We start from the raw sequence: 13,911 nt of genomic DNA, 5'->3' as shown, positions 1-13,911 counted from the left end.
ATGGAGCCGGAGTACTGCTATGGGAATGGCTCGTGTGTGAGGACGGTCTACCCCGTCGCTGTCCGTGCCATCCTCTACTTGGTCCTGGGGTCTGCGGTGGTCCTCACAGTCCTGGGTAACCTCTTTGTGATTGTGGCCATCGCTCACTTCAAGCAACTCCACACGCCCACCAACTACCTGACCCTCTCTCTGGCCGTGTCCGACCTCCTGCTGGGGGTGCTGATCATGTTACCCGGCATGATTCGCGCTGTCGAAACATGCTGGTTCTTTGGGGAGATGTTCTGCAAGGTTTTCATGAGCTCAGACATCTTACTGTGTACTGCTTCTATATTGAACCTGTCCTTTATATCCATCGACCGCTATTATGCCGTGTGCCACCCTATGCTCTACCCCCGTAAGATAACGGTTCACACGACAGTCATCATGATCCTGGTCACATGGTGTGTCTCTGCTGTGGTCGGCTTTGGGATGGTCTTCCTCGAGCTGAATATTTTGGGAATGGAGGCGTTGTACTATAACAACTTGGCGTGCAAAGGAGGGTGCATTTTGTTTGTAACTGTAGTCGCTAGCACCGTCTCGTCCATTATCTCCTTCTACATACCCGGGGTCATCATGTTGGGCATCTACCTAAAGATCTACATGGTGGCCAAGAGACAGGTGCACACCATAGGCCTACAGAACACCAGCTCCTCCAAGGTGGCCAAGCACCAGAGGAAAGCCACCAAAACACTGGCCATCATCATGGGCGTGTTTCTGTCATTCTGGACGCCATTTTTCATCTGTTACATCATCGACCCCTTCATTGGCTACTCCATTCCACCAACCTTGTTCGACATACTCTCCTGGCTGGGGTATCTGAATTCAACCATCAACCCATTGGTGTACGCATTCTTCTACGGTTGGTTCAGGAAGGCGTTTCAAATTATTGTCTCTGGACGCATCTTTTGTTCGGACATGTCGTACACAAAACTATTTGCAGAGTGACAGTGGTTTCATTTTGAAGCCTCCAAAAAGATAAATGGCCAAAGTAGAAAGGCTTATCCACTGACGGGTGGAAATTTTAATAAAGTACAAATGTTTGTCCCATTAACTGTCTTTATTCAACATTAAAACGAAAATTTTATTTTTCCTGAAACACAAAACCACCCAATGCTTATATTATATTTGGTATTAGTTATGCCCGCTGTGTATTGAGTTTCTCTATACCTTTTTCTTTTCCATGACAGAAAAGTCTTCGGTTGGGGCGTCTGCTCTGCTTTGTTGTCGTTTCTTGCGGAAATTCCTGGTGTGCAATCGACTTTTGTACTTTACCCACAGTAAGGTTGAAATACTTCAACATTGCTACAGGTACCTCTCACATGGTACCTCACATTATAATGTGACTAATGTGATACTACTGTTATCATGTGACACGCTGCGTGTATTGGATCTTGTATTTTTGTCCCCTCAGATCCAGCGTCTGGGCCAGGGTTAGGCGAGACCCACGATCCCGTGGGTCAGAACGGGACATCCATAGTTCAAGTAAAATCAATAATGTGGCATCGTTCACTAAAGTGGACTCTCTTTAACCGTAGAAACCTCCAGGAAAGTGGATACTATTAATAATGGTTGACTTCAAATACTTTAATTGGATTACGGCTAAATGTGAATGTTGTTATTGACTGGCAAAATATGAGTCTAATCTGGGAATAAATCTATTTAAGATCAGAAAACCTATGTCTTACTCTTCCCTACATTTTCTTTCAAATTACATTTCCATTTAAAGCTCTTTATCTTATACTGATATTCTTGTTGTTAAGTATAACATTGTACATAATAAACAAAGGCAACTTGTTCCCTTGAGCGAGGTGAAAAAAAAAGTAACAATTTCAGGAGAATATCATGTAATATGAGAATTCTTAGAATAAAAATAACACATCAAAAATGTGTGGTCCTTCCTCTGTTTCCTCTGTATCCATTGTGCCATTCAGGGCACTTTCCTTAGAGATTGTTGTTGCATCTGGCAACAGAGTCCAGGGAAATGGCCCAGTCAGAACAGTGGCTGACTGTTTTGACCCTGTCGTCATCTTGGAATGACAATATATATAAAGCCCATCCTGCTAGTATCCACTGAGTATACCTCTGCAGCTGACTGAGTTAAGCCCACATAATACTTTATTATACTTTAAACTGCTAGTCTCCAAGTCAAATTTGAAATGGAAATGTTTATTAAGTAATTGTGTACCTTTATCAAATATTTTTTGATGTTCCTTAACTATTACAGGTTTTGTAGGTAATGTATCAATATTATTTTCGGTAACTTCTTTATTTATATACCATTCAAATTATTTTTGTTTTATGAATAACCCTACTCTATCAGATTTTCTTTTCAGAAGTATATTTTAATGGATATCCTGCTAAAACCACTCATATTACTGGCAATATAAAAAGTGCAGGGGCTGTAAAGACAGTAGATAGGATAAGCAGAGACAAGAGAGATTTTCTATGTTTTATCAAAAAAAGTCGTTCCTCAATCCTTAATTATCAACAACTAACAACATAACAGAAATATAATCAAGTTAGCTCTTAGTAGCAAATTATGTAAGTAAGCACATATGTTGGATGTGAACAGCCTGAAAATTGCATGTTGTCATGGATGAAAACAGTACGATGTGACAGATATTATTAAGAGTCAAGCATTCCTCTCATTTTTCTGTGTCATTTATCGCCGAACGATAGCAAAAATATACATTGTGTTATTTGTAGTAGTATATATGGTGCAGTGTATGACTTGCGTCATCATGATTAGAATTGTATACAAATTGTATGGCACATGATGTTTCTGCATCTTATTCACATGTTTCATGTCTGATTTTCTTCAGGTCCTTTGCATAAGGGTACCCAAACCCCACAGCCAATTGTTGTTTCTATATCAATGATGTAATCATGTCTCTTTCAGGTTGCGTAGAGCGTTGTTGAATTTACCTAAACCCTCTCTTTCCCATACCTCTCTCCCTCTCTCTCTCTCTCTCTCTCTCTCTCTCTCTCTCTCTCTCTCTCTCTCTCTCTCTCTCTCTCTCTCTCTCTCTCTCTCTCTCTCTCTCTCTCTCTCTCTCTCTCCTTCTATCTCTCTCTCCCTCCCCTCCTCCCAGATCAATGGAGCCGGAGTTCTGCTACGGGAATGGCTCGTGTGTGAGGACGGTCTACCCTGTTGCTGTCCGCGTCACACTCTACTTGGTCTTGGGGTCTGCGGTGGTCCTCACAGTGCTGGGAAACCTCTTTGTGATCGTGGCCATTTCTCACTTTAAGCAACTCCACACGCCCACCAACTACCTGACCCTCTCCCTGGCCGTAACCGACCTTCTCCTGGGGGTGATGGTCATGTTCCCCGGTATGATTCGTTCCGTCGAGACCTGCTGGTACTTTGGGGATATGTACTGCAGGCTCTTCCTTAGCTATGACATCTTGCTGTGCACCGCATCCATCATGAACCTGTCCTTTATATCCATCGACCGCTATTATGCCGTGTGCCGCCCTATGCTCTACCCCCGTAAGATAACGGTTCACACCGCAGTCATCATGATCCTGGTCACATGGTGTGTCTCTGCTGTGGTTGGCTTCGGGATGATCTTCCTCAAGCTAAATATTTTGGGAATGGAGGAGTTGTACTATAACAACTTGGCGTGTGAAGGAGGGTGTGCTTTGTTTACGACTGTTGTCGCCAGCACTGTCTCGGCGATCATCTCTTTCTACCTCCCAGGGGTCATCATGCTGGCCATCTACCTGAAGATCTTCATGGTGGCCCAGAGACAAGTGCGCACCACAGGCCTGCAGAAGACCAGCTCCTCCAAGGTGGACAAACACCAGAGGAAAGCCACCAAAACGCTAGCCTTCATCATGGGCGTGTTTCTGTCCTTCTGGACGCCATTTTTCCTCTGTTACATCATCGACCCCTTCATCGGCTACTCCTTTCAGCCCGCCTTGTTCGACACACTCTTGTGGCTGGGGTATCTGAATTCCACTGTCAACCCGTTGGTGTACGCCTTCTTCTACAGTTGGTTCAGGAAGGCGTTTCAAATCATCGTTTCTGGTCGCATCTTTCGGTCTGACATGTCGGACACCAAACTGTTCTCAGAGTGATAGTGGTTTCATGTTGAGGCTTCCCAGAAGATGTGGAGCCCTGAAAAGAAATGCTTATCAACTGATGGGTGGAAATTCTAATCAATTAAAATGTCTGTCCTATTCAATCTGTTTATTCACTATTAAAATATAAAAATATTTTTCCTGAAACCCAAAATCGCCCAAAACTGATATTATTTGTAATATTATTTATGCCCACTGTGTTATTGAGTTTCTCTCTATCTTTTTTTTTATGATAGGCAAAGTCTTCTGTTGCAGCGTTTTGCTGTGCTTTGCATACGTTTCATGCAGAAATGTTGTGTTGTTCCTTATTGTGTTTTTACCAATGCTTAATAAAGTGAATGGTGTTATACTGACCACCAGCCCTGACACCCCAGAAACAATTTGACTATTCTACAGGTAGCTCTCATGCGGTAGTTCTTGTTGTCATGTGACTAATTGGCAACTACTCTTGTTGTCATGTGACACGCTGCAGATATCAGATAATATTTTCTGTGTTGTTTCCTGCGTTCTGGGACAGTATCTGCCTGATAAATATGCTGTGTATCGGGACAGGACATCCCTAGGTCATATAAAATCAATAATGTGACTTGGTTAACTCAAGTCCACTCTCCTTTACCGTAGAAGAATCCAGGAAAGTGAAAAACATTCATAATGATTAACTTCAAATACTTTAATTAGTTTATGGCTAACTGTGAATGTTGTTCTTGACTTACAAAATATAAGTCAAATCTGGGAATAAATCTATTTAAGATCAGAAAAGCTAATGTCTTACTCTTCCGTCCATTTTCATTCAAACTACATTTCCATTTAAAGCTCTTCATATTATACTGATAGGCTTATTGTTTAGTTTGACATTGTACATAATAAACCAAGGCAAGTTGTTCCCTTGAGAAAGGTGACAGTTAGATTTTCAGGAGAAAATCATGTAAAATTAGAAATATTAGAATAAAAATAACACACCATAAAGGTGTGGTCTTTATGGGCGTATTCACACCAGGAAAGTCCTTAGTTTGATCTCTATGGTCCGGACCAAAACGCAATGTTTATTTTTTGGTTTGGTGCGGTTCCTTTTCACATTGCAATTTTTCCCAACAGTCAGAGAATTTGTCAACAACGCACGTGTGTGCATAGATCGTTCAATCATTGGAGAAGACGGTCGGGGGCGGGGTAACGCGGGGTAACGCATCAAAAAAGAAAGTAAACAAAGAAAACAAACTATGGAGATTATCATACCTGCAAACTAGTCACCTTTCGGCGAAATTCGCCGTTTTCAACTCAAAATAGGTCATTTACGTGAATCGTGTAGATCCAAAGATTTTTTTTTTTAAGGGGGGGGGGGGGGAGACGACTGACCGACCAGCCAACCAACCATAGACTGTATAATAACCGACAGTATAATGAGCGAGAAACAAGTTTGCTATCTTCACAATAAAAATATCTTTGGCCAAATGACTCGTGTTCCACGACCACCAATCATAAACAAGATAAACCACAGCGCGCGTCCGCGTCCCCCCCCCCCCCCATCGTTCTAGTCATGGAGTGGACTGCTCAGTCGTCAGCGAGTTACAGATATAAGTTTTGAGGTAAGTCTATTAACCTGACAAAAAAATGTATGCTGTATAATTTTAACGTTGCTTAAGTAAATTATTAGCTATACCAGTTCTACGGCACCCAGTTAATGCGAAAATAATACGATTGTGAAGGCTAATCTCCACAGCATCCGTTTTGTTATCTGATATTACTGGCGGTTATGTCATTGTGGTTAGATATGAGAGGGATGAAAACGAACAGGTAATGAAAAATACACATCCATGTGTGGTTTAATGAGTAGCTAGCAGTAATGGAAACACCAACTCTTACGGATCATTAAACCTGGACGGATGCAGTTGGGTTTAGCCTTAACAAACGTTTATGATAGAAAATGAGCCCCGACCCAAACGATAAATATTCAGATGATTATCTTTTCAGAATGAGAGAGCTTAAAGAGGATGAAGCATTGTATGTAGCACAGCTTGAATCCGGGCTTAAGTGCAGGGGGAGCTGTGCTTGGCTAAAGCTGGAGGTGAAAACGGAGGTGAAGGGACAGCAGTACAGCTTCCCGCTGTCACAATATTTTTAAAAAATCGGCAAAGCGGGCTATTCCAAGTGCAGCCTTTTCGCTAAGGAAATAAATTATGGCAAAAAGGGCTCCCATGCTCTCATGACTCTCATGAGTTATGAGAATTGGATCATGATAGGACCTGGGTCTAGAAAAATAAATTTTGCCAACTCGAAGTCTAATAATTCATGATATTTTCTTTGAGCACAGGGTATCTGCAGTTCCTTATTATGTTTGTAGCCCTTTTACCCCTATAATAAAGGGCCCTAGGTTCTTCTATCAATCTTAAATTATTATTTTTGAATTCCTATATTTGGTAACCATATAACAAGAGCATCCTTAATGAATATTAAACACTAAACATACACAATATCAACACCACACGTATTAGTAAGCAGCCAACAAAAAAGTAAGTAGGAGAACGTTTACTTATTTAAGAACAAAATATAAATGCATGTGCATGTCACAGATACCATATCACAATATCACAATACAGGCTATAAGTAATAATAACATTACTAAACTAAACTAAGCCGGCATAATATATAAAAGAAAACAAAAGAAAACAATCCTGTACAAAAAGAAAACCCTGTTGCAGGCCTTTTGATTTTAGTAGTCCTCTTCGCTCCTCCGAGCCAACGGGAACACGGTAGGCTACTCACACGTCCAGGTGAACGGCAACGGGCGTCCTTGAATGTCCGTGGAAAGGCCAGTATCGGGAAAGTCTGCGAAAGTCTGTCGAAAGGACAAAGACGCTCCTCACTGGCTTGTCGCTTGATTCCTCTTCGCCAGAGGAAGGTGAACCAACTCTCGTGGTCACACTCACTATCTGGTGCGGTGGTCCACGGGAAAATCCATTTGTACTAGAATCGCTAGCTGCGCTAGTTAGCAGGCCACTACTGTTCAGCTCCTTGCGTTAATTAACTGACCGGGTCGTTAATGTGGACTGGTCCGGTGGAGCTTTTTAGTAAAGTTCGTATTGAACTTTATCTTGCATCTTCAGAGTTGCTGATATGTCATCAACAGACGGTACTCTAACGAAAAACATCTAACGAACGTCTTTCCTCCATTCTCCCCAACTCCAGCACGTCTTCTCTCCTCTCCCTTCCCGCCTTCACCCATTCACCCACAAACACCTCATTGCGCCCCCTCCTGGCTGGATGGCCATATCACAGTTCAATTAAGCAAAGGATATATACAACATTTACAATACATCAAATAACATCTACAAAGTTTGCAACCATTACACAAACGTCAAAAAACATTATGAAAAATAATACTCGTATATAATGTTGTTTATTCTTATGAATAACCAGAACCCGAATCCCAACTGGGTTACATGTTGTTATGCTTTTTCATAGGAAAGTGATCCCAGTGAATCCTAATACTTTTCCTGAGCTATAACTGGCATGCATTCCTTGTGTGCTTTTTTGTGCATTGAACCACAATGTTATTTTCTTTATAGGGCAGACAGACACTTGTCCATACACTGCATGACAAACAGTTGCAAGTTTTCATGAACTTTCTGGCCTGCTTTGTCAAATCTGAACACCTGAATCTGATGCCCAAATCCCTGGCTACTCTTGAACTTGACAACAAGCTGCTACCTTTGAGGGAGATGTATGTGGGACGGGAGACTAGTAGATTCAGATCAGAACATCCACAAAATCCTGTGAGTACATAAAAATGAATGATTAAAAAATTGCTATCGATACTCAGTATGGTGTATCTCCATTTTAGGGGTGCCCAAGAACGTGTAACATTTTTCCATATAATTCCACCTACTATAAGTATTGTTGATCTGTTTCAGCTACTGAAGCCATTCCTGCAGGAAGTGTCCCAGGCATACAAAACCTGTGCAAAATACCTGCAAAAGAAGCTGCCTTTGCAGAGTGAAACTCTGCAATCTTTGTCAGCTGTGGACCCAATTGTGAGAGGGCACTACCTAACCACGGTCAACTTGAGGAAGCTTACACATATGATGGGTCACCTGCTGCCACCAGATGCTGACACAGACCAAGAAATTCTGCGTTTTAATGTTGACCAGGCGCTTCCCAGTTTTCAGAATGGAGAAGATGTTGTCAAGTGGTGGGCCATCGTCTTCAATACAGGGAAGTATCCTGCACTGTGTCAGGCAGTCAAGGCTGCCCTCTCAATATTCCATGGTGCCCTGGTTGAGTCGTCCTTCAGTGTCATGGGGAACATCATTGATCAACATCAATGAAAACCTCCACCCTCAGTGCTGTGCAGACTGTTTAATACACTTTGCAGACCAGGAACCAGACTGGGGTGGAAATGTTCAGAAGGGATGATTTGAAGTTTGGGGAGGTAGATAGGAGGCTGTGTTCCAACATTAGTGCAGCTGGAACTAGGGACAAAGCCCAACGACAGGAAAATCAGCTTGAAATCAGGAAAAGGAGGGTTGAGTTTGGCTGCCAGCCATCTACCAGTGCTGCTAGTAATAGGGCAGAGGTAGTGGAGAACGATAGTGTGGCCCCGAAAGAGGCACATTGCCAAGCAGAGAAACGGGCCCTTGGAAGGCTTGTCCAGGCCAAAAGGATGAAAAAATGAAATTAATATTATGTTGATATATTGCCAAATTTGGCCAATGGGATTTACTGTTTTCCTGTCCTAAATGTTCATGTGTGGTATAGCGCCCCCATGTGGCAGCAGAAATAATGGTTATAGTGGATAGACCTTTTCACATTTAAAATGTTCTTAACTGACCAGTTTATGGGTTAATAAATGTGCCATTTTTACCATAAGAAAATGTTGTCTTTTCCCTTTATTTTCTTCATGGAGTACACCAGAATGCTTAATTGACATGTTAAAATAGCAAAATGTGGCTGGGAGGGATGCCCCCCAGACCCCCCTGCAACAGTTTAGTTTGTCACCTTTTTCAACCCAAATGAGTTTGCAAGTATGGATTATGGAGATTCAGCGTGCTGCCCTCGTTGTGCTTATACTGATTGGTTTCATACAGTTACAAACATTTGCAGTACTTTTGGAGCATCAGAGGCGTTTGGCACAACGTAGATTTTATGATGCTATGCTATCCGCGGACCGCTCGACGCCTTCTCCCCCATCCTTGTACCGAATGTATTAAATGCATCGGTATGTTCTCCAACATACTTTATATGTTGGCGACTGCCCAAATATCCAAAAGACATTTTGTCTCCTCTTCGCTACATGTTGAGCCACGGCTCATTTTTAACGGGTCTGATAACCTGATGCTGGTCTGATATCGTGACGATGATCTTTGAATTTACTGTGCTAATCAAACAATATAAATATACAAGCAGCAATGGGAGCCTGTTGTGTCCAAAAACTGCATATTATTTTTAGAACTGGGTCGGACCGAGCGCGGTCGCTTTCACATCTCAAGCGAACCGCACCAGGGTTCGTTTGGAAGCGAACTGAGACCACCTCTCCGGCTGGGTCTCGGACCGGCTGTTTGGTCCGCACCAGAGTTCGATGGTTTGTATTCACCATAAAGGTGTGGTCTTTATGTGTCCCTTTCTCAACACATCCTGCCCCTCAACATTGTCCATGTTACCATTCAGGGCCCTTTCCTTAGAGATTGTTGTAGCATCTGGCCACAGAGTCCAGGGAAATGGCCCAGTCAGAGCAGTGGCTGACTGTTTTGACCCTGTCGTCATCTTGGAATGACAATATATATAAAGCCCATCCTGCTAGTATCCACTGAGTTTACCTCTGCAGCTGACTGAGGTAAGCCCACATAATGCTTTATCACACTTTAAACTGGTACTCTCCAAGTCAAATTTGAAATGGAAATGTTTATTAAGTAATTGTGTATCTTTAGCAACTATTTTCTGATGCTCCTTAACTATTACAGGTTTTGTAGGTAATGTATTGACATTATTTGGGGTAACTTCTTTATTTCTATACCATTCAAATTATTTTTGTTTTATGAATAACCGTACTCTTATCAGATTTTCTTTTCAGAAGTATATTTTAATGGATATCCTGCTAAAACCAATCATATTACTGGCAATATAACAAATGCAGGGGTTGTAAAGACAGTGGACAGGATAAGCAGAGACAAGAGTGTTTTTCTATGTTTTATCAAAAAAAGTCGTTGCACAATCCTTAATTATCAACTAACAACAGAAATATAATCAAGTTTGCTCTTAGTAGCAAATTATGCAAGTAAGTACATATGTTGGGTGTGAACAGCCTGAAAATTGCATGTCATCGAATACAGTACGATGTGACAGATATTATTAAGAGTCCAGCATTCCTCTCATTTTTCTGTAATTGATCACCGAACAATAGCAAAAATATACATTGTATTATTTGTAGTAGTATATATGGTGTAGTTTATGACTTGCGTCATCATGATCAGAATTGTATACAAATTGTATGGCACATGATGTTTCTGGATATCATTCACATGTTTCATGTCTGATTTTCTTCAGGTCCTTCGCATAAGGGTACCCAAACCCCACAGCCAATTGTTGTTTCTATATCAATGATATAATCATGTCTCTTTCAGGTTGCGGAAAGCGTTGTTGAATTTACTTATACTCTCTCTCCCCACCAACCTTTCCCATCCCTCTCTCCCCCTCCCTCTATCTCTCTCTCCCTCCCCTCCTCCCAGTTCAATGGAGCCAGAGTTCTGCTACGGGAATGGCTCGTGTGTGAGGACGGTCTACCCTGTTGCTGTCCGCGTCACACTCTACTTGGTCTTGGGGTCTGCGGTGGTCCTCACAGTGCTGGGAAACCTCTTTGTGATCGTGGCCATTTCTCACTTTAAGCAACTCCACACGCCCACCAACTACCTGACCCTCTCCCTGGCCGTAACCGACCTCCTCCTGGGGGTGCTGGTCATGTTCCCCGGTATGATTCGTGCCGTCGAGACCTGCTGGTACTTTGGGGAGATGTTCTGCAGGCTCTTCCTTAGCTATGACATCTTGCTGTGCACCGCGTCCATCATGAACCTGTCCTTTATATCCATCGACCGCTATTATGCCGTTTGCCACCCTATGCTCTACCCCCGTAAGATAACGGTTCACACCGCAGTCATCATGATCCTGGTCACATGGTGTGTCTCTGCTGTGGTTGGCTTCGGGATGATCTTCCTCGAGCTAAATATTTTGGGAATGGAGGAGTTGTACTATAACAACTTGGCGTGTGAAGGAGGGTGCGCTTTGTTTACGACTGTTGTCGCCAGCACTGTCTCGGCAATCATCTCTTTCTACCTCCCCGGGGTCATCATGCTGGCCATCTACCTGAAGATCTTCATGGTGGCCCAGAGACAAGTGCGCACCACAGGCCTTCAGAAGACCAGCTCTTCCAAGGTGGACAAGCACCAGAGAAAAGCCACCAAAACACTGGCCATCATCATGGGCGTGTTTCTGTCACTCTGGACGCCGTTTTTCCTCTGTTACATCATCGACCCCTACATCGGCTACTCCTTTCAGCCCGCCTTGTTCGACACACTCGTGTGGCTGGGATATCTGAATTCAACCATCAACCCGTTGGTGTACGCCTTCTTCTACAGTTGGTTCAGGAAGGCGTTTCAAATCATCGTTTCTGGCCGCATCTTTCAGTCTGACATGTCGGACACAAAACTATTTGTAGAGTGACAGTGGCTTCATGTTGAGGCCTCCCAGAAGATGTGGAGCCCGGAAAAGAAATGCTTATCAACTGATGGGTGGAAATTCTAATCAATTAAAAATGTTTGTCCTATTAAATCTGTTTATTCACCATTAAAATAAATATAGATTTTTCCTGAAACCCAAAATCACCCAATACTGATATTCTTTGTAGTATAATTTATGCCTGCTGTGTTATTGAGTTTCTCTTTTTTTTTAAAGCTAGGCAAAGTCCTTATTGTGTTTTTACAAATTTATTAGCTTAATAAAGTGTATGGTGTTATACTGTCCAACAGCCCTGACACCCCAGAGTCAATTTGACTATTCTACAGGTAGCTCTCATGCGGTAGTTCTTGTTGTCATGTGACTAATTGGCAACTACTCTTGTTGTCATGTGGCACGCTGCAGACATCAGATAATATTTTCTGTGTTGTTTCCTGCGTTCTGGGACAGTATCTGCCCGATAAAGATGCTTTGTATCGGGACAGGACATCCCTAGTTCATATAAAATCAATAATGTGGCATGGTTCACTTAAGTCCACTCTCCTTTACCGTAGAAGAATACAGGAAAGTGAAAAACATTCATAATGATTGACTTCAAATACTTTAATTAGTTTATGGCTAACTGTGAATGTTGTACTTGACTTACAAAATATAAGTCAAATCTGGGAATAAATCTATTTAATCTCTTCCGTATATTTTCATTCAAACTACATGTTCATTTAAAGCTCTTCATATTATACTGATAAGCTTGTTGTTTAGGTTGACATTGTACATAATAAACCAAGGCAACTTGTTCCCTTGAGAAAGCTGAAAGTTAGATTTTCAGGAGAAAATGATGTAAAATTAGAAATTTTAGAATAAAAATAACACACCATAAAGGTGTGGTCTTTATGGGTTGTGGCAACCCGTTTCCCCGAATGTCAATACCCGTAGGAACCACACAGGAATCAAGGGTTAAAGCCGCAGTCAGCGTTTATTTTGAAGCCGTGCAACACACTAAGTACGATTATTGCTGAGCTAGGGTCTCCGCGAGCCTCGTAGTCTCTGGCGCCTTCGTGTCGTCCATGTCTCCGTTCTCCTCGTGTCAGTCCACCGCTCCCCTTTTAGAGGTCTGTGTCCACGTGTTCTCCCTCTGGCCAGGTGTCCCTCATCCGGCTGATTGGGTTGAGGGTTGTGCTGCTCTCTGTTGCCGGCTGGTGGATGGCGGTGGTATACGCCCTCCACCACAAACCCCCGGACCCTCCCGGTGGGGGTCGGGATGCCACAGGGTGTATTCACAAAAGGAAAGTCCTAAATTCAATCTCTATGGTCCAGACCAAAACGCAATGTTAATTTTTTGGAACAACAAAAAATCAGCAACAGTCCGAGAATTTGTCAACAGCGCACTTGTGTGCATAGATTGTTCAATCATTGGACAAGACGGTCGGGGGCGGGGTAGCGCGGAGTAACGCATAAAAACAAACTATGGAGATTATGGATATTCAGCGTGCTGCCTTCGTTGTGCTTATACTGATTGGTTTCATACAGTTACAAACATTTGCAGTTCTTTTGGAGCATCAGAGGCATTTGGCACAACGTAGATTTTATGATGCTATGCTATCCGCGGACCGCTCGAACGCCTTCTCCCCCATCCTTGTACCGAATGTATTAAATGCATCGGTATGTTCTCCAACATACTTTATATGTTGGCGACTGCCCAAATATCCAAAAGACATTTCGTCTCCTCTTCGCTACATGTTGAGCCACGGCTCATTTTTAACGGGTCTGATAACCTGATATCGTGACGTTGATCTTTGAATTTACCGTGCTAATCAAACAATATAAATATACAAGCAGCAATGGGAGCCTGTTGCGTCCAAAAAGGCATATTATTTTTAGAACTGGGTCGGACTGAGCGCGGTCGCTTTCACATCTCAAGCAAACCGCACCAGGGTTCGTTTGGAAGCGAACCGAGACCACCTCTCCGGCTGGGTCTCGGACCGGCTGTTTGGTCCGCACCAGAGTTCGATGGTTTGTATTCACACCAGCCCAAAATATCCGCACCTGCGATTTTTTTGGTTTGTTTCGAAC

The 13,911-nt window shown here is 42.7% G+C and overlaps 3 protein-coding genes across 3 annotated transcripts; all 3 read left to right on the top strand.

Moving 5' to 3' along the window:
• On the top strand, positions 1–984 carry LOC307072663 (trace amine-associated receptor 1-like; the record flags this gene model as incomplete). Its single annotated transcript, XM_079732054.1, has 1 exon — positions 1–984. The coding sequence occupies one exon, from the start codon at positions 1–3 to the stop codon at positions 982–984; it is 984 nt and encodes a 327-aa protein (XP_079588180.1).
• A 2,151-nt stretch (positions 985–3,135) lies between these two features.
• LOC307072665 (trace amine-associated receptor 1-like) lies at positions 3,136–4,119 on the top strand (the record flags this gene model as incomplete). Its single annotated transcript, XM_079732056.1, has 1 exon — positions 3,136–4,119. The coding sequence occupies one exon, from the start codon at positions 3,136–3,138 to the stop codon at positions 4,117–4,119; it is 984 nt and encodes a 327-aa protein (XP_079588182.1).
• Positions 4,120–10,845: 6,726 nt separating this feature from the next.
• Positions 10,846–11,829, top strand: LOC307072712 (trace amine-associated receptor 1-like; the record flags this gene model as incomplete). The annotated part of the gene is made up of 1 exon (XM_079732128.1): positions 10,846–11,829. One exon carries the CDS (start codon positions 10,846–10,848, stop codon positions 11,827–11,829), a length of 984 nt encoding a protein of 327 aa, XP_079588254.1.
• Between the last annotated feature and the right edge of the window lie 2,082 nt (positions 11,830–13,911).

The sequence above is a fragment of the Pollachius pollachius genome, assembly GCF_949987615.1.
Source record: "Pollachius pollachius genome assembly, chromosome: 3".
NCBI lineage: Eukaryota > Metazoa > Chordata > Actinopteri > Gadiformes > Gadidae > Pollachius > Pollachius pollachius.
This window is presented reverse-complemented; position numbering and strand designations above follow the sequence as displayed.